The 27,516-nt window shown below is 39.0% G+C and overlaps 1 protein-coding gene across 2 annotated transcripts in view; it reads right to left on the bottom strand.

Annotated features, from left to right (window-relative positions):
- The window catches only part of TRIM24 (tripartite motif containing 24), a 107,598-nt gene extending 80,701 nt beyond the window's left edge, over positions 1 to 26,897 (bottom strand). The window contains exon 1 of one of the 2 annotated variants that reach the window (XM_043871913.1): positions 26,203 to 26,897. In XM_043871913.1, coding sequence (XP_043727848.1) covers positions 26,203 to 26,566 — 364 coding nt within the window. In that variant the 5' untranslated portion in view covers positions 26,567 to 26,897. The remainder of the gene's footprint in view (positions 1 to 26,202) is intronic. The other variant, XM_043871912.1, reaches the window with a different exon arrangement.
- Between the last annotated feature and the right edge of the window lie 619 nt (positions 26,898 to 27,516).

The following is a 27,516-nucleotide window of genomic DNA, read 5'->3' as shown; positions in this document are numbered from 1 at the left end:
CCACTTTACAGACAGCTTTAACTGCAAGCTTCCCTCCGCATTCTCTTCCCACTGATAAGATCCCCTAACAAACCACTCCTTAATCGAAGAAAACAGACAGTTTCTGCTGATCCTTCAACAGTGGGTTTCGGCTCCTTGCCAGCTCACAGAATTATTCACACACGTCAGGGAATCAGGGGACATCCTACTTTCAGAACAGTACATACAAAGCCTGCCTCCTAGAGTACCTGGTGGCTGACTCTGTCCCTGTGTGGCCTTGCATGGCACGCGGTGTCCTCCTCCACCACAGGTTGTGAGTACATGTGACTAATACACCACTGAACATCTCATTTGTCTAGTGTTAGGTGTGGTGTGTTGGGCCATTCTTATGATGGGAGTCTCTCCCTCACCAATAGGATAGGAGTTGTCTATTAAACAATACATATTAGATGTTTAGTTTAGTAAGTTAATATCTATAATCTTATAAAAGAGATGTATGAAATCTTTATAGTAAACCTTAAATGTAAAACTTTTCTCTGTGAGATCAGGAACAAGACAGAAGCACCACTGGCACCACTTTAATTCAACAGTGGACTGGAGATTTTAGGCAGCATGGTAAAGCAAGAAAAAGAAAGGTTTAAGGATTGGAAGTGATGAAATAAAAGTGTTGTTATTCACAGAGTATAAGATTATTCACAGATGATATGACTGTATATGTAGAAAAGCCAAAGGTATAGAGAAATTACTAGATTTAGTAAGATTCAAAAGTTACCAAAAAGAAATATATATATATATATATAAAATACTTACAGGAACAATTATAAATATTTAATGAGTTACTTAAGAAAAATGTAATAAGAGTTATGGATTAGAAAACATTACCAACATATAAATTCTCCCCAAATTGAAACAATTTTCCACAATCAATATCCTACCAGTCTTTTTGTGGAACTTGAAACTGGATTCTAAATTTCATATGCTAATTCAAAGAGCTAAAGATAGTCAAAGGATGTTTCTTAAGAATAACAATAAATAGTGGGAGGGGAGGTTTACACAAGGACCTCTTACCTGCTATTAAAACCTGCTGTAAAGACATAGTGTTTCAGAAAGTATGGCATTGGTTGGGGGAGTGACAAGTAGACAGAAAGATCAGAACTGGCTGAAAAACAGAGATCAAGTACTGAGAAACAGACTCATGCATATACAGAAAGCTAATAACTGATAAGGATGGCAGTGCGCTGGGAAAAGAATGGTATTTTCAACAATGGTGCTGGGGCAGTTAAGAAAAAGTTAAACTAGACCCTAACCTCTTGTCACACATACAAATCAACTCGACCAGAAACATAAATGTGAAGGGCAAAACTACAGAACTTTTGAGAGAAAACAGGAAAATAATTTCATCACTTTGGGGTATGGAAAGATCTTAAAACTAAAGGAAGATTCATTAAATTAAGTTTGGCTGGGAATTCCCTGGTGGTCCAGAGGTTAGGACTCCATGCTTTCACTGCCAAGGGCCCAGGTTCAGTCCCTGGGCAGAGAACTAAGATCCTGCAACTCATGTGGCACAGCATACATCAATCAGTCAATAAGCAAATAAACAAACAAAGGTCTTGTTTAAGAGACCCTATAAAAAAGAAACAATGGCAGAAGGTATCTAGAATGTTAAAGAACTCCTATTAAAACAAATCAATATAAAGATAGGAAAGAGACTTGAATAAGCACTTCACAATAACGGAAATTCAAATGGTTGATATGTGTATCAGATTAAAAAAAAGTTAAGAAGAAACACCCATCAGATTGCCAGAAAAATAAAAGGAAGGATAACATCAAATGCTGGTGAGCATCCACATCTTAGCCAACAGGAACATAGGCTAGTTGCTGGTGGGTGTATGAGAGAGCTGGTTAAAAAAAAAAAAAAAAAAAAGAGCTGGTAAAAGTTAAATCTAATTTTTGCATACCCCATGACCCAGAATTCTACTTTTCAGTAAAACACACACACACACAAAACTTGAGACTCCTGTACATGAACAGCAAGATACATTAATGAGAATGTTAATAGTTGAAACAAATAATAGCTGTCCAAAATGAGCAACATTTCAAATGCCCAGTAACAACAGAAAAATTGTGGTATATTTGTACAGTATGTTATTAAACAGTATCAAAAATGAATGAACTATAGCTTATATGCAGTAACATGTATGACTCCTTCAATGATTAATGAAAATAGCAAGAAATGAAATATACCAATGTTGTTCCTTTTACACAAAGTCCCCAAACAGACCAAATTATATTTACCATAGATGGGGAAACAGTGGAAACAGTGGCTGACTTTATTTTTCTGGGCTCCCAAATCACTGCAGATGGTGATTGCAGCCATGAAATTAAAAGACGTGCTTACTCCTTGGAAGGAAGGTTATGACCAACCTAGATAGCATATTAAAAAGCAGAGACATTACTTTGTCAACAAAGGTCCGTCTGGTGAAGGCTATAGTTTTTCCAGTGGTCATATATAGATGTGAGAGTTGGATTATAAAGAAAGCTAAGACCAAAGAATTGATGCTTTTGAACTGTGGTGTTGGAGAAGACTTGAGAGTCCCTTGGACTGCAAGGAGATCCAACCAGTCCATCCTAAAGGAGATCAGTCCTGGGTGTTCACTGGAAGGACTGATGTTGAAGCTGAAACTACAATACTTTGGCCACCTGATGTGAAGAGATGATTCATTGGAAAAGACCCTGATGCTGGGAAAGATCGAGGGCAGGAAGAGAAGGGGATGACAGAGGATGAGATGGTTGGATGGCATCACCGACTCAATGGACGTGGGTTTGGGTGAACTCCAGGAGTTGGTGATGGACAGGGAGGCCTGGCGTGCTGTGGTTCACGGGGTCGCAAAGAGTCGGACACAACTGAGCGACTGAACTGAACTGAACTGAAATGAGGAAAGTGACTATCTACGAGATGGGAAGGGATAATGGGAAAGGGAGACCCAGGCAACTTCTGGGGTACTGGCAATGTTCATTTCTTGATCTAGGTGGTAGTTAAATGAGTGTTCACTTAAACTGTTTATTGCATGTGTGTTTTCGTCACAATTTTAAAAAGTTTAAATGTCCTAATTTGGGGGGAGGGGGGAACCTATTCAACAAAACTGAAAAAGTAAGAACAGTTAGGAAATAGCTGAAACAATCCTAAGAAATAGAGAAAGTCTGATCTAAGAGGATTTAAAGAAAAGGGAACAGATTTCTGATAGATATGAAAAGAAAGTTGACAAAGTCAAGGAAGGAGCTTTGACTTTTAGCTTAGTACTTTTTAAATGTATACTGAATATGTAGGAAAATAAAACACAAAAATAATGGATTATTTCACAATCAAGTTAAATATTTAAACAAGTTGACTTTTACTAACTAACTAGTGTCATAGGTATGATTTTTAAGAGACTTTTTCTACTTTTAAAACAATTTAATTTGCCATGACCTATTAATCATCATGCTTTCCAGTTCTTTTAATTCTGCTAATACATGACACCAAGTATTTTTAAGTTGTATAGGGTTATTATAAAAAAAAGGAGGCCCCTTGCCCAAGTGCACAATGAAAGATGATGGATAAACTCCCAAAACTCTTTCCCTCTTTATCACCCTAACATTTCTATTAGTTTTCCATTAAATCAAAATATGAGCATTTACTAATATTCACAACTGAATCACAGAACATATTACATTTATACTTCTCAGTTTTGCTGGATGTAATTAACAGTTTCTACATTTTATAATTTGCTTAGTTTTTAGGTATTCGTCACTAAATCAGCCCCGAACTTTCCAACAAATCCCTTTCAGTATGTTCAAGTATATCAAGTGGTCTATGAATTTCACTTTTTTTTACTCAGATGTATCCTTCTCTGAAGTCTTTCTCCAGCTGCTCCCTGGTGGCTCAGTGGAAAAGAATCCACCTGCAATGCAGGGGACTCGATCCCTGGGTTGGGAAGATCCCCTGGAGGAGGAAATGGCAACCCACTTCAGTATTCTTGCCTGGAGAATCCCATGGACAGAGGAGCCTGGTGGGCTACGGTCTGTAGGGTTACAAAGAGTTGGACATGACTGAGCAACTGAACACACATACATACATAAACATACACAATCTTCCCTCAAGTCTGCTGCAAGCTACCATCCTGGACTTTGCTTCACTATCATCCTGGAAATTCCTTGGCCTGATTCCATTAACATAATTATCTATTTGCTTTATGCTGATGAAACAGGGAGTTTCAAAGTATCCATGCCAGAATAATAACTAAAAATAAGCCACAGAATGAAATATAAAATTTATTGTTCTATTTAGGATATAACAATACAGTCTATTTGCTTTATGCTGATGAAACAGGGAGTTTCAAAGTATCCATGCCAGAATAATAACTAAAAATAAGCCACAGAATGAAATATAAAATTTATTGTTCTATTTAGGATATAACAATACAGTTAATGTTGTGATTTAAAATCAGTTGAAAAAATCCTTTACTATTATTATCAACCAGATTAAGACACTTGGTTGATTATATTCATTTGTTCAGGGGTGGGAATTTTTTTTTGGGGGGTTGCTATTACTTTATCTTTTATTATATAACACATTTATATTGTTTCAAAAATCAATACTGCAATATAAGTTACACTGACATGGGTCTGGTTTCATCCCTATCCCTTCCCTATTTCCTCTTGCCTCCATCAGTAGCCATTTTTAGTTTTTTATTATTTCTTTTAAAAATATAAGCATATATATTCTCTTTTTCCTTCTCACTTATTTCTCTTCTTCCCCCTACTTCTTTTTTAAAACATTATTTATTTATTAAAAAAAAAATGTGTGCATTAGTTACAGCACACAACTTGGAGTATGTGGGATCTAATTCCCTGACGAGGGACTGAACCTGGGCCCCTGCATCAGGAGTGTGGAGCCTTAGTCTCTCTCTTGCTTATTTCTTGTTACTGAGATACTGCTTTTAGGCTACCTCAGTGGACAGAGGTAAGAAACACACACTAACACATCTCACTCTACTTCTCGGACGTCAGCATGACACATTCTTTAGCATCTTGCCACTTTCCACTCAGCAATACACCCTGGAATTCGCTCCACAGCACACTGTGGAGATCTTCCGCGCTGCTTTTCTACATCTGCACAATGATAGGGTATCACACCAGTCTACTGCTAGTCACTCCAACTTTCCACTATTGCAAGCACTACCGCAACAACCCTGAGTATATCCAGTTTCACACTTCTGCAATCCTACCTTTGGGATATATTCCTGAAAGTGAATATTGCTGGGTCAAGGAGGAAATGCATTTCCCATTTTGCTAGGTGTTGTCAAATTCCACACCACAGAAGTTCTACCATTTTCACATTCCCATCACCAACACTGCTGAGTGTCTTACTTTCTCCAGTTTCATGTATAACATGTTTTTTGTTTTTTTGCCATTGTATTCAGTGAAAACATGGTGTTTCACTATAGTTTTAATTTGTATTTCTACTATTATGAGCATATTGTCATGCTTACATGTATTACTTCTACTTTTCTGTTACCTAAAACCCACTCTTTATTAAATCTTTCCTTCTGCATTCTTTTCTTTTGGTGTCTTTCTACCTTTTGAGTATTCACTGTTTGTCATTTTCACTGATGTAAACATTTTACACTAAGAATTTTCTACTGATAATAGCTTTGGCTATAACCCAGATGTTCACGAGCCATATCCAGTCTGTCACCTGTTTTTGTAAATAAAGTTTTCTTGGAACAGCCAGATTAAATTATTTATATATCTTATGACTACTTCCACATTACAATGGAAGAATCTGAAAGTTGCAAAAGACAACATATGATCCACAAACTTTAAAATATTTACTATCCTTCTTTTTTTTTTTTTTTTAAAGTTTACCGACCCCCAGTTTAAAGGCTTGATTCTGATGTGTTATGTCAGGAAACTCAACAATTTTATTTGAATTTTCATTTTAAGCCAAGAGTTGTTTGGCAGTATGTTTGTTAGTTTCCAGGTAGAAGGGTCTTTTTCAATTTTCTCTACTGATTTTTAGTCCAAAAATGTGGTATCTATTTCAGGGACGTTTTTGGATTGTTTTGTTTATATATCAACAAAAAATCATTTTTTTCATCAATGCTCCACATGCATTTTCAAGATGATGCATTCTCCCATATGTAATATACAGACATGAGATCCACCTTTTGGTTGTGTTATTTAGGTCTTAAATAACCTAATAAAATTTCTGGTCACTTGACCCATTTTCAACTGAGATTTTTAAGTCTTCTTTTATTAATATGCTCTAATTCTTACTGACTCTCCTGAAACTTTTAAAAAAATCATCAAAATTGTCATTAATATCAATCTGTCCAATAATACATTTTCATTAAGACTTGCAGCTTATAATCTTATGTTACCTCTTCAAAGAATTTCTAGCCTGAGTTCTACTTTGTGCAACATCAAATAGTGACCTCTGTTTTCTTTGTCTGGCATATCTTTGTCTAACCTCTTATTCTTAACTTTCGATTTGTCGTTGTATCTTTTGCATACAGCACAGGGGTAGATTTTGTTATGTTAATTAACTTCAAAATATATTTCTCTTAAGAAGCCAGTTAAGCTCATGTAATGATATGCCTGATATGGTCTCAATTCTTTCACAGAGAGACAGACAATTATTTCACTGTGTTTATTTCCTTTGTTCTTTTTTGCCCCTTCCGTACTTCTTTTGAGGCCTCTCAGGTGGCACTAGTGGTAAAAAAAAAAAAAAAAAAAAGAAAACAAACCTGCCTGTCAATGCAGAAGACATAAGAGACATGGGTTCGATCCCTGGGTTGGTAAGATACCCTGGAGAAGGAAACAGCAACCCACTCCAGTATTCTTGCCTGGAGAACCCCATGGACAGAGGAGCCTGGCGGACTATAGCCCATGGGGTTGCAGATTTGGACACGACTGAAGTGACTTAGTATATTTCTTTTGGTATCTAAGGAACAGTTTGGGTTTTTGTCCTAATGGTCCTTTTTATATAAATACCTTTATATAACCTTAGTCCTTTCATAAATACTGTCTATTGATTCCCTAGTATAAGTAATATAGAAATTAGCTCCTTTTGCCTCTCATATCATCTCTGTACTGAATCCCCCAGTATCTATTTAAAGTAATATTCTTTGATGCCCTAGTGAATTTCTATAAGGCAATCAATAAGCCTATAAAATCATTTCTTGGTTGCTTGAAATGTATTCTCTAACAGCTTCCTCAGGAAAGATTTACATGAACTATATTCTTTAAGTTCTTGAATAATTGTATTATGTCTACCTTGTCAGGGCATGTAACAAACAAGTGAATACTAATTTGTCACCCCTTCTCCCTGTTATTAATATTAAATTCAATTCTACAGTTAGACATAAGAATTTCCTGCAGAACATCTTCCCTGTTGTTTTTTGAAATAAGATCTTTTGACAGTAATATACAGATTCAGCAGCATAGTACTGGCATAAAAACAGACAAACAGATCAGTGGAATAGAACAGAGAGGGCAGAAAGAAGCCCAGACACACACAGACCACTGACACTTGACAAGGGCAGCGCAGCACAAAGAACAGCCTTCTCAATAGCAGTGGTGAGAAAGTGAAAACATCCACATGTAAGATGAATCTGGATCTATGCTTTATACCACATATCAACATGGACTGAAGACAGATCACTGACCTGAACGTAAACATAAAATTAAGAAACTTCAAGGAGAAAACATTGGTGGTAAGTAAAGACTTCTTAGATATAGCACAAAAGAAAATAAGATAAATTGGACTTCATCAAAATAACGAATCAAGGATCCTTGGAGAAATAATTCAGGCTGATATAGAAAAAGTATAAGACAAATCTAGAAACTCTGTGTTTTGTCAGAAAGTAAAGTTCAAAAATCAACAAGGCTGTGTCAAACAAGAAGTAGACTTGAAGGGGTCTATACTACCCAAATGGGAACAATCTGATTATCAAAATTAAAAAAAAAAAAAAAAGAAATGGATTATAACATATTAAATAAAAAAATCAGAGACGCCCCTAATAATGATAAATAAATGAAAAAGGGAAATGTCACTGAAGCAGTAAAATGTCACTGAAGTAGTAAATTATCAACCAATAAGCATGGAATGATATAAAAAAATCACCATTTTGTAACATGACATTAACAACTGATAAATGCACGAGTTAGCAGTGCATGTCCATCCAAGGATTTGGGAAACTGAATATTCATAGATCCCCAAACTCATAGGAAGTATTCATTACAAAAGGGACAAAAACCAATCTTTTGGGTGAAGAAAAGCATTCACCACCTTAAACAAGTGAGTAAACTTGTTTGACCAAAACGAATAATAATCAGAAGAGAAGAGAAACTAAAGGCAAAAAAGAAAAGGAAAGATATACCCATGTGAATGCAGAGTTCCAAGAAGAGCAAGGAGAGAGAAGAAAGCCTTCCTCAGTGATCAATGCAAAGAAATAGAGGAAAACAATAGAATGGGAAAGACTAGAGATCTCTTCAAGAAAATTAGAGATACCAAGGGAACATTTCATGCAAAGATGGGCCCAATAAAGGACAGAAATGGTATGGACCTAACAGAAGCAGAAGATATTCAGAAGAGGTGGCAAGAATACACAGAAGAACTGTACAAAAAAGATCTTCATGACCCAGATAACCATGATGGTGTGATCACTCACCTAGAGCCAGACGTTCTCGAATGTGAAGTCAAGTGGGCCTTAGAAAGCATAACTACGAACAAAGCTATTGGAGGTGATGGAATTCCAATTGAGCTATTTCAAATCCTAAAAGACGATGCTGTGAGAGTGCCGCACTCAATATGCCAGCAAATTTGGAAAACTCAGCAGTGGCCACAGGACTGGAAAAGGTCAGTTTTCATTCCAATCCCAAAGAAGGCAATGCCAAAGAATATTCAAACTACTGCACCATTGCACTCATCTCACACGCTAGTAAAGTAATGCTCAAAATTCTCCAAGCCAGGCTTCAACAGTGAACCGTGAACTTCCAGATGTTCAAGCTGGATTTAGAAAAGGCAGAGGAACTAGGGATCAAATTGCCAACATCTGTTGGATCACAGAAAAAGCAAGAGAATTCCAAAAAAACATCTATTTCTGCTTTACTGACTACGCCAAAGCCTTAGACTGTGTGAATCACAACAAACTGGAAAATTCTTAAAGAGATGGGAATACCAGACTACCTGGCCTGCCTCCTGAGAAATCTGTATGCAGGTCAAGAAGCAACAGTTAGAACTGTACATGGTGAGAGACTTTACTTTTTGGGGCCCCAAAATCACTGCAGATGGTGACTGCAACCATGAAATTAAAAGACGCTTGCTCCTTGGAAGAAAAGCTATGTCAACCTAGACAGCATATTTAAAAGCAGAGATATTACTTTGCTGACAAAGGTCCGTCTAGTCAAAGCTATGGTTTTTCCAGTAGTCAAGTATGGATGTGAGAGTTGGACTGTAAAGAAAGCTGAGCACTGAAGAGTTGATGGTTTTGAACTGTGGTTTTGAAGAAGACTCTTGAGAGTCCCTTGGTCTGTAAGCAGATCCAACTAGTCCATCCTAAAGGAGATCAGTCCTGGGTGTTCATTGGAAGGACTGATGTTGAAGCTGAAACTCTAATATTTTGGAGTCAGAAGAACTGACTCCTTGGAAAAGACCCTGGTGCTGGGAAAGATCGAAGGCAGGAGGAGAAGGGGACAACAGAGGATGAGATGGTTGGATGGCATCACCGACTCAATGGGCATGAGTTTGAGCAAGCTCCAGGAGTTGGTGATGGACAGTGAAGCCTGGCGTGCTGCAGTCCATGGGGTTGCAAAGAGTCGGATATGATTGACTGGACTGAACTGATACTAACATGAGAAATAAAACACAGCAAAATCTGGTATCCTTAGTAAGGGGGTGTAAGGACAACACTCACTAAGTTCTTACACGTAGCCTTTATGCTTGAAAATCAGTTGGATATAGTCTCTACATTGGTAGGTAGATTTCTTTAATGCTGAGTCACCTTGGATATTGTTTTTCTCACCTTTTCTTCCTGTGAAAATCTCAAAATCTTTACAGTCTTCTGGACTCTAATGTTGATGTTGGAGTCCAGTGATAATCTGACATTCTTTGCATTATAAGTGATGTAGTCTTTTTTTATAGATGTCCAAAATGTTTTCTTTAAAACCCTGTAACATGTTTCAGTGGTGGCTGTAGGTACATGATATGCCCTTTCAATATAGATGTTTATCATATTTTCAACGACATTTTCTTGGAATGTAATTTTTTTTTCCCTGTTCCTTTATTTTAGTACTCTTCAGGTACAGGGAAGCCTGGTGTACTGCGGTCCATGGGGTTGCAAAGAGCTGGACATGACTCAGTGACTGAACAACAACTATTATAAATGTTCATTTATTTATGGGTATGAGAATAGAAGATCTTGTCTTTTTCTCTATGAATTTCTTTGATCTCTTTCTCTACTTGTTTGATTTGTTTTCATCTTTTCTACCCTTTACTTCTTTTATGGTAGTTTCTAGAGTGTCTTGGCTTCCCAGGTGGCTCAGTGGTAAAGAATTCGCTTGCCCATGCAGGGGATGTGGGTTTGATCCCTGGGTAGGGAAGATCCCCTGGGGAGGAAATGGCAACCCACTCCAGTATTCTCATCTGGAGAATTCCATGGACAGAGGAGCCTGGTGCGCTATAGTCCCTGTGTTCACAAAGAGTCAGACTCAACTGTGGGACTGAGCACGAGGACAAGAGTGTCTATTCAAGAACTTTCCGTTTTAATTTCTGAAATACTTATAATTTTATTCCTTAGCTCTCAGTTTTTCTTTTCATGACTACTGTAGCACAGTCATCTCATTTCTAAATTTTGTAATTCTGGTTTATGTTATTTTTACATAACATTCTGTTTTACTTGCAGAAATAGGTTTCATTATATCTCTAAGGTACAATGCTATCTCCATTTCTTTAGATCTGTTATTCAGAGAGATGTTGTCTTTTTTTCTTATATAATATCTTTGAAAGGTGTAAAACCACAGTAGATTCCATAATTCATATTATGTTGTTTTCCTATATTTGTAAGAGAAGTTTCCTATGACGAGTTGTAACAGGCTAATCTTTTATACTGAAGTTATCTCAGGATGTATGCCTTGGGAAAGGGTCTGGTGGAACTTTTACAACCTAGAGGTATTCTTTTTATCTATTCTTAGCAGCCAACTGAAAAGTATATAATGTTCTGCTCAAATTAACCAAGTGGGTACTCTCTCTACCTTCTTCTGATATCTCTGTCAGAAGTCTCTGCTCCTTTTCAAAAAACTTCCTTGCTGCAAGCCTCAAGTGGTTTCTATTATCTGCTCAACTCAATAAAGGAATTTTTTTCCTCACAAGAGCCATGAGCTCAGGTACAGACTACACTCTGTGGCTACATCACATCAGAACCGGTTTCAGTATCACCATAATTTTGATCTTTAGCAGCAAACATGATCTGCAATCATAATACATTTTACTGGGAAATACCATCCACTTTGAGGACACACAGAGAAACCTTCTATATTTATGACTTTTCTTGCCTTCTCTCCTGTTTACAATAAAGAAAATGTTTCTTCTCCTATCCAGTCACCAATGTCTCTACCTATGCCTTGGATCAATCCTACTCTGCCTTCTCAGAGGCCTCACATAGTCACACATCTCTTTTGTATGTTCAGTAGCTCACTTGAATGGATCCCAAAATAGATCTACAATATGACCCAGCAATTCCACTCCTAGTATGTATCTGAAAAGAGCAAAAATGCTAATTCAAAAAAGACATATGCACTCCAATGTTCACAGCAGCATTATTTATAATTGCCAAGATACACAAGCAACCTAAGTGTCCATCAACAGATAACTGGATAAAGACGATGTGGTATGTGTGTATACACACACACACAGGAAAACTACTCAGTCATAAAAAATCAAAATTCTGTCATTTGCATCACCATGGATGGACTTGGAAGGCGTTAGGCTAAGTGAAGTAAGTCAGAGAAAGGCAAGTACTGCATGATATCACTTACATATGTGGAATCTTAAAAAAAATACAGTAAACTAGTGCAGAAAACAAAAAGGAAGCACATTTGCAGATACAAAGAACAAACTAGGGTTACCAGTATATATGTGTTTGTGTTGGGGCGGGGGGGGGGGGTCAATATAAGGATAAGGGGAAGGAGATACAAACTACTGCATGTAAGACAGTATTGCACAACACAGGAACTATAGCCAGTATTTTGTAATAACTGTAAAATGGAGAGTAACCTTTAAATATTGTATAAACAATAAACAAACATGCTTAAGTCTTTCCGAATTGCAAAAAGAACAAATATTCCTCAATTCCTTTTTTCTTCCCGGGTATTGCCTTATCCCTTTCCTCCCTCACCCAGAAGTAAACTTTTTTCTTTTTACAAAGTTGGTAAATTTTCCATCTATGTCTCTTTACCTCCTACTCACCCTAACATGGTTTTCCCTTTTACCTCTCTACCACAACATACTTTTGCAAGACCTCCACGTTTCTAACCCTAAAATCCTCTTGGCCTCTCTTACTAGCCCTTGCAGGAGCTTGCCACTATGAACCACTATTGCCTTTGTTAACACTTTCTTTCTTTTACTTCCATGATACTACATTTTTCTGGTTTTCTCCTACTTCTTGTCTGTCTCCTTTGCAGGTTCATTCTTATCCAGTAGTCGTTCAGTTCAGTTGCTCAGTCATGTCCAACTCTTTACGACCCCATGGGCTGCATCACGCCAGGCCTTTCTACCCATCACCAACTACCGGAGTTTACCCAAACTAATGTCCATTGAGTTGGTGATGCCATCCAACCATCTCATCCTCTGTCATCCCCTTCTCCTCCTGCCTTCAATCTTTCCCAGCATCCGGGTCTTTTCAAATGAGTCAGGTGGCCAAAGTACTGGAGTTTCAGCTTCAACATCAGTCCTTCCAATGAAGACTCAGGACTGACCTCCTTTAGGATGGAATGGTTGGATCTCCTTGCAGTCCAAGGGACTCTCAACAGTCTTCTGCAACACCACAATTAAAAACCATCAACTCTTCAGTGCTCAGCTTTCTTTACAGTCCAACTCTCACATCCATACATGACTACTGGAAAAACCATAGCTTTGATTAGATGGACCTTTGTTGGCAAAGCAACGTCTCTGCTTTTTAATATGCTGTCTAGGTTGGTCGCAACTTTTCTTCCAAGGAGCAAGTGTCTTTTAATTCCATGGCTGCAGTCACCATCTGCAGTGATTTTGGAGCCCAAAAAATAAAGTCAGCCACTGTTTACACTGTTTCCCCATTATTTGCCATGAAGTGATGGGACCAGATGCCATGATCTTAGTTTCCTGAATGTTGAGCTTTAAGCCAACTTTTTCACAAGATAAAAGTTTTCACAAGATAAAAACAAGTTTTCACAAGATAAAAGTCCTCTTACACTTTTATCAAGAGGCTCTTTAATTCTTCTTTACTTTGTGCCATACGGGTCGTGTCATCTGCATATCTGAGATTGTTGATATTTCTCCCAGCAATCTTGATTCCAGCTTGTGCTTCCTCCAGCCCAGCTTTTCTCATGATGTACTCTGCATATAAGTTAAATAAGCAGGGTGACAATATACAGCCTTGACAGACTCCTTTTCCTATTTGGAACCAGGCTGTTGTTCCATGCCCAGTTCTAACTGTTGCTTCCTGACCTGCATACAGATTTCTCAAGAGGCAGGTCAGGTGGTCTGGTATTCCCATCTCTTGAAGAATTTTCCACAGTTTATTGTGATCCACACAGTCAAAGGCTTTGGCATAGTCAATAAAGCAGAAATAGATGTTTTTCTGGAACTCTCTTTCCTTTTTGATGATCCAGTGGATGTTGGTAATTTGATCTCTGGTTCCTCTGCCTTTTCTAAAACCAGCATGAACATGTGGAAGTTCATGGTTCATGAATTACTGAAGCCTGGCTTGGAGAATTTTGAGCATTACTAGCGTGTGAGATGAGTGCAGCGGTGTGGTAGTTTGAACATTCTTTGGCATTGACTTTCTTTGGGATTGGAATGAAAACTGACCTTTTCCAGTCCTGTGGCCACTGCTGAGTTTTCCAAATTTGCTGGCATATTGAGTGCAGCACTCTCACAGCATCATCTTTTAGGATTTGAAATAGCTCAACTGGAATTCCATCACCTCCAATAGCTTTGTTAGTCGTGATGCTTCCTAAGGCCCACTTGACCTCACATTCAAGAACGTCTGGCTCTAGGTGAGTGATCACACCATCATGGTTATCTGGGTCATGAAGATCTTTTTTTGTACAGTTCTTCTGTGTATTCTTGCCACCTCTTCTTAATATCTTCTGCTTCTGTTAGGTCCATAACATTTCTGTCCTTTATTGGGCCCATCTTTGCATGAAATGTTCCCTTGGTATCTCTGATTTTCTTGAAGAGATCTCTAGTCTTTCCCATTCTATTGTTTTCCTCTATTTCTTTGCATTGATCACTGAGGAAGGCTTTCTTCTCTCTTCTTGCTATTCTTTGGAACTCTGCATTCAATTGGGTATATCTTTCCTTTTCGCTTTTCTTCTTTTCACAGCTATTTGTAAGGCCTCCTCAGACAGCCATTTTGCTTTTTTGCATTTCTTTTTCTTGGGGATGGTCTTGATCCCTGTCTCTGGTACAATGTCACGAACCTCCATCCATAGTTCTTCAGGCACTCTATCAGATCTAGTCCCTTTAATAGATTTCTCACTTCAACTGTACAATCATAAGGGATCTGATTTAGGTCATACCTGAATGGTCCAGTGGTTGTCCCTACTTTCAATTTAAGTCTGAATTTGGCAATAAGGAGTTCAAGATCTGAGCCAGACACTGAAGTGTGTAGCCTTTCCCTTCTGCAGGGGATCTTACCAATCCAGGGATGGAAGCCAGGTCTCCTGCATCACAGGCAGATTCTTTACCAGCTGAGCCACAAGGGCAGCCCAGTAGTCATTACACGTAAGAATTCCTAAAGGCTTGTCCTAGGTGATCTCCACACTCTATTTTCTAAGACCAGAAGAAGAAACAGAAGACAGCAAGAAGATAAAAAAGGAAGGGTCAGGGAAGTGGGAGGAGAACTTGAACAATAGGACAAGTCTAGAAGATTGATGAGGAGAGGAAGAAATAGAAATCAACATACATCAGTATAGAGACAGACAGACACTAAAAATATCAAGTGCTTTAGGCTCTCTTCCTGGCTAAGCTTAGTGATGAAGATATTTAGTTAAGAGATCCCCGGGAGCCTATCCATCCATAATCAAAATAAAGATACTCTGGTAATTATGACTGCTATTTAAGAATTTCTATTAAGAACTCCTATTAAGAATTAAGTATTAAATAATATTACTTAAGAATTTAAATTTTGTTGTACCATAATATGAATACCTATGAACTATTTTTATTAAAAGAAATCAAAACGAAGTTCTTTGAGGAATAGGATTGTTTTGCAACTTTAAGGAGAATGTGAAAAATGTTTTTAAAGACTAGACAAACATGCAAAAACATTGAGATAATTCAGCTGATAGTCATATTCATGCATTGTTTTAAACACAAATATCTGAATAAGCACCCTACATATATATTATGTATATATACTAAAAACTACTGTACCTTGTACATAATAAATCACAAAAATATAAGATATTTTTAAAGAATGAAATACTCTTAAATGTATTTCTAATCATGAAAGTTTCATACCATTACGGACTAATGGTCCAAGATGTAATATACACTTAAGGCGCAGTTCATCATTAAAATAGTAAATGTCAATTTCAAAGAATCTTCTTATTAATTTTGAAACTTTCAGGTCCACTCCTTGTTAGACCTAGATAGTCACTGCTGTTAACTTCCTAACAAGACTGATGAAAAACCTATAATGTGTCAGTTCGGCTATTCTAATGTTATACTTGCAAAATTAGTATTAAGATAGCTAAAAATGAGATTTCAAACAATTTAAGCATGGTGGGAAAACTCACAACACCATCAACTCCATACACCTGAAAAAATTAAACACAAAATAAGGCAGCAACCAGGCACTAACGGTTATAGCTTTCTACACAATGTGGATCTCCTCGCCAGCTAACCCACCACTGATTGCATATTCAGGTGTCAAGAATGACAAGTATCTAGTCCTCTACAAAACATTGACGACATTATCAAGTATGAGCAGTCTTGATTTCTAAGAGCTCAGCTTTCTGTCACTGGGGAAGAAGCAAGTCAACAGTACTCAATCTTGATTATAGATTTAACTGGAACTACCTCTACACTTTTAATTGGATTGGGGATCACTTTTTTTTTTTTTAAGAATTTATCATTTTTTAATTGAAGTACAGTTGATTTACAATGTTGTGTTAGTTTCAGGAATACAGCAAAGTGATTCAGTTTTTTATATACATACATACATACATACGTGTGTATGTGTGTATATATATATATGAAAGTGTTAGTTGTTCAGTCATGTCCAACTCTTTGTGACCCCATGGACTGGAGCCTGCTAGACTCCTCTGTCCATGGGATTTCCCAGACAAGAATATTGGAGTTTATATAAAAATACATACATATTCTTTTTCAGATTCCTTTCCATTATCATCATTATAGGAAATTAAGAATAGTTCCTTGTTCTATACCATAAAACCTTGTTGTTTATCTATTTTAGAAATAGTAGTGTGTATCTGTTAAATCCCAAACTCCTAATTTATCCCCCCACCTTCTCCCTCTTTGGTAATGGTAAGTTTGTTCTATATCTGTGAATCTATTTCTGTTTTATAAATAAGTTCATCATTTTTAAGATTACACATAAAAATCATATATGGCATTTGTCTTTCTCTGACTGACTTACTTTGTATGATAACCTCAAGGTCCATCCATGTTGTTACAAATGACATCATTTCATTCTTTTCTTGTGGCCGAGTAATAAGCTGGGAAAGACTGAAGGTGGGAGGAGAAGGGGACAACAGAGGATGAGATGGTTGGATGGCATCACTGACTCGATGGATCTGAGTTTGAGTAAGCTCCGGGAGTTGGTGATGGACAGGGAAGTCTGGCGTGCTGCAGTCCATGGGGTCACAAAGAGTCGGACGCGACTGAGTGACTGAACAGAACTGAGTAATATTCCATTCCATTCACATCTTCTTTATCCAGTCTTCTGTCAATGGACACTTAGGTTGCTCCCATGTCTTAGCTAATGTAAATAGTGCTGCTATGAACATTGGAGTGCATGTATCTCTTCAAATTACAAGTTTTCACCTTTTCCAAATATAGGCCCAGGAGTAGAATTGCAGGATTATATGGTATTTCTATTTTTAGTTTAAGGAACCTCCATACTCTTCTCCACAGTTACATTCTCCCCACCAGAGTAAGAGGGTTCCCTTTTCACTATAACCTCTCCAGCATTTATTATTTGTAGACTTTTTGATGATGGCCATTCAGCATGAAGTGCTACCTCATCGTGATTGTGATTAGCATTTCTCTGATATTTAGCCATGTTGAGCATCTTTTCATGTACCTGTTGGCCATCTGGATGTCTTCTTTGGAGAAATGTCTTTAGGCCTTCTGTCCATTTTTGAGTTTTTTTTTTAATTGAACTATATGAGCTGCTTATGTATTCTAGAAATTAATCCCTTGTCAGTCACATTGTTTGCAAATATTTTACCCCATTCCTTAGGTTACCAGTTTGTTTGTTTATGCTTTCCTTTACTGTGCAAAATATTTTAAGTTTAATTAAGTCCCATTTGCTTATTTTTGTTTTATTCCCATTACTCTAGTAGACAAGTCATAGCAGTATTTTTTGGATCTATGTCAAAGAGTGTTCTTCCTAATGTTTTCCTCTAGGAGTTTTATAGTATCCAGCCTTATATGTAGGTCTTCAATCCATTTTGTGTTTATTTTTGTAAATGGAGTTAGAGAATGTTCTAATTTGATTCATTTACAAGTAGCTGTCCAGTTTTTCCAGCATTACCTATTGAGGAGACTTTTTCTCCACTGTATATTCTTACCTCTTTCGTCAAAGATGAATTGACCATAGATTTGGGGGTGGGAATCACTTTTAATGGTTATGGCACACGTGCCCTACATCTAAAAATTTAGGGACTTTTCAGACTCTGGAGACCACGGGACTTTGAGCGGCATCCATATGGAACTTCCCTAGGAATGGAGAATAGAGGGTTTTACACCAGGATCCTGGTAATGGCCTATCATGACCTTCAATCTTTGACAGTTAAAGTCCATAAGCTTATCCAAGCACATGTAAATTGTGTAATGATTTGCAGGTGAAAAAAAACACAATAGAGTCTACAGTAGAGAAATCTCATCACCTCCAAGGCAGCTGTGTATAGTTTTATTTTTGTCTTTCGCTTTTATGAAAGATTCCCAGGTCTCAATCTTCCAGGGCTCTAAGCACAACTAAATCTGGTGGGTAGGCAAGGGGAGATTCAGATACAGCACCAGGGACTGCCTAATTTAACAGGGCAAATGATGATTACAGACACACCACTTGCTAAGCCAGGTGTTCCCCAGGTGCTATATATGCCAAGAAAAGCCTTATTGCTAACTCACACAAAGGTGCCTTTCGGGCTTGCAGCAACCCTCACTTCTCTTCATCATATGGTATGTGCAACGCAGCCAAGTGGCATGCTTAGTCATGAGACCACAACAATCTACACAAGCAAGTACTTTCAAATTTAATTTATGCAAATAAGTTCTAATGTTTTCCCTTCCTCACTAGGTATTTTATTTCATTATATGGCACACATTCCATTTTAGAGACTACTGGTCTAGTATATACTTGAAAATACACAAGTAAAATTTGAGAAAGGGATCAAGGTTATAGGAAGATACAAGAGACATGTGCATCTATGTGACAGTTTAAACTGGTGCAGTCTCTAAGAAGAAAGAATTAAAGGGAAAAGTCTAGAGATCTAAGGACCAAAGTTTGCTGATTACCACATCTGAGTAGAGAGGGAAAAAGCAATGTGATTAAAAAATGGTCTTCTGACATCCACTGTCCATCAGGACAGAGTAACTAACAGCAGGACAAGCTTGTCTGACATGAACAACTATATTTAACTAGGAAGAATACATATGAAGTTAACTGTTCTCAGGCACTGAACACAGAAATGGATGCCAGTGATCCCTGAAAAAGGGAAAACTCAGGAAGTGAGCCCCTATAATATCTTGATTCTCTACCTGGGAACTATATTCTGGCTGTGGTACAGGGAACTAGGGCCTAAGCAGGACACAGATTAGAAGCCAGAGGAAAATTTGGGGGGTGAAATAGGTAAGCACTCGAGAGAAGGGAACTGCACAGAGGAAGGGTACCGCAATCTATGAAGGGTTTCTCTGATTCCTTGGCTGAGGCTACCATGCATGTGCAGGGTGAGACTTATAGAAGTTTACCAGAGAGCAGCTGCTAAGGGATTGAGAGGGGAAAAAAGATACTAGAAGCCCACAGGGAAGAAAGAGAAAATAAATAAAAAGATGGCAATCTTAAACTGGATCATACTAATAATAACTTAAAATGTAAATACATTAAACAATTAAAAGTAAAATTTTACAACTTGGATAAAAAGCAAGACACAATCATACATTACCTCTAAGAGATAAAATATAAAGGTTAAAAGTAAAAGGATGGAAAAAATATACAATTTAAACACAAAGATAAGAAAACTGATAGCTATAATAAGATAACAGGAGTACATCAAGGCTCTATATTGCCACCTTGCTTATTTAACTTATATGCAGAGTACATCATGTGAAATGCTGGACTAGATGAAGCACAAGCTGGAATCAAGATTGCCTGAAGAAATATGTATAACCTCAGATATGCAGATGACACCACCCTTATTATGGCAGAAAGTGAAGAAGAACTCAAGAGCCTCTTGATGAAAGAGAAAGAGGAGAGTGAAAAAGTTGGCTTAAAACTCAACATTCAGAAAACTAAGATCATGGCATCCACTCCCATTACTTCATGGCAAATAGATGGGGAAACAGTGGAAACAGTGACAGACTTTATTTTCTTGGACTCCAAAATCACTGTAGATGGTGACTGCAGTCATGAAATTAAAAGAATGCTTGCTCCTTGGAAGAAAAGCTATGACAAACCTAGACAGCATATTAAAAAGCAGAGACATCACTTTGCCGACAAAGGTCCATTTAGTCAAAGTTGTGGTTTTTCCAGTAGTCATGTATGGATGTGAGACTTGGACAGTAAAGAAAGCTGAGCACCGAAGAACTGATGCTTTTGAACTGTAGTGTTGGAGAAGACTCTTGAGAGTCCCGTGGACTGCAAGAGGTCAAACTAGTTAATCCTAAGGGGAATCAACTCTGAATATTAATTAGAAGGACAACTGATGCTGGAGCTGAAGCTCCAGTACTTTGGCCACCTGGTATGAAGAGCCGACTCATTAGAAAAGACCCTGATGCTGGGAAAGATTGAGGGCAGGAGGAGAAGGGGACAACAGAGGATGAGGTGGTGGGATGGCATCACCAACTTGATGGACATGACTTTGAGCGAGCTCTGGGAGATGGGGAAGGGCAAGGAAGCCTGGTGTGTGCAGTCCGTGCGGACACAAAGAATCAGACACAACTGAGCTACTGAACAACAACAGATATCATGAAATAGTATGAAAGATAAAGAAGAACATTTCAGTGTTAGGGCAGGCAATCCATCAGTAAGACAAAGCTTCAAAATACCTGTAACAGAAACTAACTGGAAAAAAGGAATTAAGTGATAAATAAGCAATCACGATTGAAGATTTTAACATTCTTTTTTCCATAACTAATAGAACAAGCAAACAAAAACAAAAAACAAACCTGACAAAAAACAATAAAAATATAACATATTTTTACAACACTATCAACCAACTTGACCTAATTAACATTTACAGAACACTACTCCCGGCAAACTGAGAATTTAAATTAAGTGCACATTCATCAAAACAGATGATATGCTAGGACATAAAATGTCTCAATAAACTTCAAAAGATTTAAATCCTACAGAGCATTTTTTTTTTTTACTCTAATGAAATAAGCTATCTAGAAAGTCCCCCATACATCTATAAATTTAACACACTTCTAGGCAACCCATTGGTCAAAAGATGAAACATCATTGAGCTCCTGAACACACTACAAGGATAAAAGAATGTTATGAACAAACTCATGCCAATAAATGTACCAAATAGCTGAATCATATACTTTTATTCACACAATTTACTGAAATAGATTCAAGAAGAAATAGAAAAAATCTGATAGCCCTATTTCTATTAAAGACACTGAATTCCTAATCAAAATCCTCCCCATAAAGAAAACAAGCCCATGTGGATTCACTAGTGAATTCTGTCAAATATTTAAGGAGGCATTAACATTAATACAAAAACTCTTTCGGAAAACAGAGATGGAGGGAACACCTCATACCATATTTTTAGGTATTACCTTGATGCCAAAATCAGGTAAGAACATAAGATAACTGTATCACCAATGTTCTTCATGAATATAAGAAAAAAAAAAAATCCTTAAAGTATTAGCAAGTCAAAATCAGAAATGCACAGAAAGGACAATACACTGTGACCAAGAATTCAAGACTGGTGTAACATATGAAAATCAATGTAAGTCACCACAGTAACAGGGAAAAAAAAAACAAAATCCACCACATAACCATTTTAATAAATATGGAAAATGCATTTGACCAAATTCTTCATTCATTCATGGTAAAAACCCTTAAGACATTTGAAGTAGAAGGGAACCTGTTAATTTTTTGATAATGGGCAATTATAAAAAACAAAGAAGCTAACATATTAATGGTGAGCAACTTAATTTTTTTTTTTAAATTGGAGGATAATTGCTTTACAGTGATGTGTTAGTTTCTGCCATACAACAACGTGAATCAGCCATAAGTATATCCATGCCCACTCCCTCTCGAGCCTCCACCCTACTTCTCTAGATGGTCAGAGAGCATGAGGTTGAGCTCCCTGTGTTATACTGCAGCTTCTCACGAGCTGTGTTATGCACGGTGGTGTGTGTGTTTCAATGCTACTGTGTATGTTTCAATTCATACCACCCTCCATCCCCTGCTGTGACAGTGCCCAATTTAATGTTTTATCCCTGAGATCAGGAATAAGAAAAAGAATGTCATCTCTCATTTAATACTGAAACTAACTAAACTTCTCTGGAAGTCCTAGCTAGTGTAAGAGAAAAAATTGTCATGAATTATAAAAAAAAATGAAAAGAAATAAGTAAAACTACCTGCAACCAACATGTTAGTCTACGTTGAAATTCCTAAGGAATCTACAAAAACTACTAGATTTAACTGAATTTATTAGCAAGAGAGTGGGATACAATCAACATACAAAAGTCAATTGTATTTCAAAGTGTAAGCAACAATTGGAAATGAAAAAAATTTAAATACCACTTTCAATATTGTTAAAGAACATTGTATCATAAAATATTTCAGAACAAACTTCACAAAAGAAATCAGCTCCCAGAATTGATGGTTACGTGTTATAGATTGCCAGTTAACAAAGGGAACTGATGGACTCATAGTTTACTCTCCCTTTGACAACTAAAGTGACCCCTTTCTAAAGTGTGCTCAGTCTTCTTTAAAAATAGCTCTTAGAGCTTGCTACTCTTTGGCTGAACAGTACATCCCCACTATAAAATATTAAATAACATTGTAACATTTCACAACATTATAACATTTAAGATCAGTTTGTCTCCTGATTTCATGTATTATAATGTATCTAAAGAAAATATTTTCCAAGCTCTTGCCCCTTTCCTGGGCATTACTGCATACTAAGAAAAGTCTTGTGGTCACTCATTTTCTAACTGGTAGCCATACAAAATTTAAACAATGTTCTCAATATGGGCTTGGCGGCTACCATGAATTGTGTCTAAGCATTTACAAAAACTGTATCTTTGTTGTTACAAATTAGCTTTGTTTCTTCTTTACAACAATCAAACCATTATGTTGATTTTTGTTAAAAAAAAAAAAAAAAGTTAGAAAACACTTCCTAAAGTTCATTTAGGATAACAAAGGGAGCAACAAAAAGCACTTAACAGAAAGGGAAACTAGGTTTGATGGTGCTGAGAACACTACATTTTCAATTTGGTCTTCATTTTCTAAAGAATCCTCTTTGAGCAACTGTACTTTGGAATAATACAGCTTGAACTAAAACACACACACACACAGAACAAAACCCAACCACTAGGGTTTATGATTATCTAGAACTCTTAAGTAAAGCTGTGACATACCGAGTTCTCTGGGGTGAGAGGTCTAGAAAACTATTTGCAACAAGCATACCAGGTTATTCTAGTAAAGTGAAAATTTGAAAATCCCCTATCTAAATCTTTATGCTTTCTTTATAGTCCAAGTCTCACATCCATACATGACTACTGGAAAAACCATAGCTTTGACTAGATGTAAATCTGAGTTTAACTGCAACACATGTGGCCTCAACAAAACTAGTTTTGTTTGGCCTACAGAAAGAGTCCACACTGAGTACGTGTTAATTACTTGCCAATATTTAATACTAGAGAAATGTTACATTTCTCCAGACCTCAGACTTCTCATTAAAAATTAAAGATCCTCCAACCCTGGTCCTGCCCTATCACAGGACAACCAGCTGAAGCTAAGTAGAGTTTGCTCCCTTCCTTTCTCTCCCACCATTCCCTATTTTACCCAAGCCTTCTAGTTCCCCATCTCAGTTACTTGCTTAGCTCCTGACAGGATTGTGGTTTGACCTTTGATGCCTGTCCCCACAAGTTCATTAGGAGAAGAAGAACAGAGATAATGAACCTTATTTACAGTTGATCCTTGAACAAGCTGGGGGTTAGGGGTGCTGACACTTGTGCAGTTAAAAATTCGAATATAACTTACCGTTGACCTTCCCCATGCCAGTTCTGCTCCTTGGATTCAACCCATGACAAATCATGTACTACTCTAGTATTTACTATTGAAAAAAATCTGTGTTAGTGCACCCTTGCAGTTCAAACCGTGCTGCTTAAGGGTTAACTGTGGTTCTGAAATAAAGTGTCTATTAACTTTTGCTACAGCTAGTATTAGAATAAGTCTGCAAGGAGAGAGGAAGGGAGAAAATATTCAAGTTATTAAGACTCAACATAGTATTCTTAATTTATTGAAGATAATCCTAACTTTTTTTCTTTAGCAATATATGCGGAAGTATTGGTTTATAAAAGACACCTTCCTCAGTATAAAAAAAACAAAAACATTACCTTCCAATTTAAAAGCTTTCCTGAACTCTGGCTTACAGTAGAAACACAAAGAAAAAATATTTGGAGACTGCAACATTTTGAGAACTTTATAATTGCAAACTTGCTTCAGAATTGAGGATCAGAGCTTTTATTACTCATGTTCTCATTCATTCAGATCTAAATCTCAAGCCCTGGAACACAATACATCTTAATTCTAGAATTATGCAAAATTCAGATCCTAATTGGCTACTGGCCATTTTAAACATTTAAAATATAAATAAAAGCAACCCTTAAATGTGTCTAAAAATTAAGAACTAAAATTTAAGTTTCACCTGTACTAACTTTCCAACAGGTGGGCCATGTCAAGAGCAAATTAGCATGAAGGATCTGAGATTTTTACCCTACTTGCAAACTAACAAAGTACTAGCTTAACATGGAAGCTGGGAGAAGGCATGAGACTGGTGAATCGGAGACAAAGGGCAGTTTATTACTTCCAGTAATAACATAAGCCAAAGCATCAACACTTCAGCACTGGTTCCCAGAGCCCCAGTTCTCACCTGGCAAGGTGAAGAGGGTCAGTTGACACTTGCTTAAGCAACACAAGCAATGGGCTGTGTTGCAGGAGAGGAAGCCCAAGTTTAGGGAACCCTAATCTTTTATGATGGGCAATAAGCATGCCTGCCTTCTACCCCGGGAGACATTGATCTGTTACTATTGCACCATATACATGGTTCCTCTTTGCTGTGATGGTAGACACTGTCTCTACCATACAAGGCTTTTCCTTATACAAACATCCTTTAAAAAGAGAAACAAAGGGCAGTCAGTCAGTACCTCCCCTGGCAAGCTCTGCAGAAACAGCCAGACCCATGGAAAACTGTCTTTCAACTAGACACTGTTCCTTACATATAAATAAATCAAGAGTCTAACACTGCAACCTATTTAAAAGCATCAATTTCACGTGTTCTTTGATCTAGCTCAATTATTTAATTAGCAATTTTTCTGTAACTACATCAACTAGTCCCTTTTAAAAAGGCAGTATATGTAAAACCGAATTGTTTCCGGTTATTTTGTCTTTTTTAAAGGGAGGTGCTCAAATATTCGCCATGTAAACGTTGAAAACCTCAATTATTCTACTACAAACAATTTACTGTGCTTACTTCAACTTTGTGTTTCAAAACCTGTTAACGTTAGCAACGGGACCTACCTGTCAAAAGTCTCATTATACGATAACAAACACCACAAAGAGAACAGTAACTTCAACATTTCCAGCTGCTGTCCACAAAATCCAAGAAAATGCTGCAATCCAAATCACTTTTTTCTATTTGTCTTTACCATTTACCGTCTCAGAACAAAATCTCCCCAAAGAGAAGCACCACAAAACACCATCTCTTAGTTCCTTTGTCCCTATCGGAGAGAACTAAGGGCTCATCAAGGTAAATAACCCCAAACACGCAAGACAAAAAACCAAAAAACAGAATCCGATATGTAACCAAAGAAAAGTCCCCACCACCGCATCTTCATCCTCCCTTCCCCTCGCCAGCTCAAATAACGTGGGTACAGACGAGATGATTAGGATCACCTGGACAAAGCTGCGGGGAGGCAGAGGGTAGCGGTTAACTAGATGCAGCCGGCAAAGGGCCGGAGAGAGACAACAGTGCACTCCGACAGAGGTTTACAAAAGTACGGGTTGCACGGGCCACGCAGCCGGGAGGAGAAGGCTGGGGGGCGGGAGGGTGGGAGCAGCAGCTCGGCCAAGTCCACAGCGCCGGGGGAAGTTGCTCGCGGGCCGCGCGGACGCCGCAGAGCGCGCGGGCCCTCCATGTCACCGCCGCCAGCACAGACCCTCCTCGCCCCTCCCCCGCCGAGCACCCCGGGCGGCGGCGACGTGACAGCGGGTCGCCGCGCCGCCCCGGGGCGCCGGCCTCCCCACCCCACCCTACCCTCCCGCCTCTCACCTTGGGTCGCGAACGGCGAGGAGCCGCTGACCGGCGAGCCGGGGGCGGGGACGGGCGGCGGGGTTTCGGCGGAGCCCAGCATGGGCGCTGGCAGCATGAGGTAGCGCTGGGGCGCGGGCAGGCAGCGCTGGCAGAAGGAGTGCAGGCAAGGCAGCAGCTTGGGCGCCCGGCTCTGGATGTTCTGGTGGCACACGGCGCAAGTGTCCAACAGGTTGAGCCGGGCCGCCTCGCCTCCGCGCTCCGAGTCGGGGCCCTGGCGACTCTCGGCCTCGTTCTCCCCGCTCGGCGCCGCCGAGGGCCCCCCGGCGGCTGCCGCCGAAGCGGCCGCGGCCGCCGTCGCCGCCTTCTCCACAGCCACCTCCATTGTCCTGCCCCCGCCGCCGCCGCTGCCGCCGGGAAAGGGGGAGCGCGTTCTCGGCCCGCCGCCTCCCCCGATAGACCTCCTTCTCCTCCTCCTCCTAGGCCGCTCCGCTGACCCGCAGGAGAGGGAGGGACGGAGGCGCGGGCCGAGGAAGCCTCCTCAGGCCCCGGGGATCCGCCTCCCGGGTGGCGCGGCCGGAAGAAGAGGATCTGTCAGCGGGGACTGCTCTTCGCATCGGGGAGGTTGCGCCCGGTTCGCTTCGCCAACCGCCGCGGCGCTCGTAGAATCCAGCCCGCCCTCGCCTCCCAGCCTTTCTCTGGGGCCCGCGAGCCCCACCTCAGGCCACGCCCCCGCCCTCCCTCTCCCAGCAACCGAATAGAAGGCAGGGAGAGAGCCGTCCTATCCAGCCGCGTCTGATCGGCGGGCGGGGCCTGCCGAAGCCCGCGAGGCTCAGACAGCTGCGGCCGGAGGCTGGGAGGTGGGAGGGCGCTTCCCAGCCCCGCCCCCCGAGCTCCGGGAACCGCGGCCTCTGATTGGTCCTTTGTGTGTGTTTCAGTTCAGTGTGTTTAGCTCCCCTAAAAAGATTAAGCGTTTATTTGTTAACGATCGACCACATAATTCGGTCCGACTGTGTTAGCTCCTCCTATGGGGCGGGGCTTCACAGTGTCTACCCAAAGCTGTTAATTAACTGCTTGGAAAAACTATTTACTACTGCGGACAGAGGTCCTGTAGGAGGAGTAAATATGGTGGGAGGGTCGAAGGATAACGAAGTCGAGTGAAGAGCAAAAGGAAGAATTTTTCAAAAAGGGAAAATGTATAGAAAAGATATTGTGGAAGTAGCATGGATTTTGCCACCTGGATTTACTAATCTCTATGACAAGAGGGGAGGTTCTTTTGAAAGTCCGAAAATTTTAAAGGTTTTCCCCATGAAAAAGGTGAAATTAATTTTTAAA

The sequence above is a fragment of the Cervus elaphus genome, chromosome 18 (genome assembly GCF_910594005.1).
Source record: "Cervus elaphus chromosome 18, mCerEla1.1, whole genome shotgun sequence".
Lineage (NCBI taxonomy): Eukaryota > Metazoa > Chordata > Mammalia > Artiodactyla > Cervidae > Cervus > Cervus elaphus.
The sequence above is the reverse complement of the archived record's forward strand: the minus strand, read 5'-3'. Positions and strand labels throughout refer to the sequence as shown.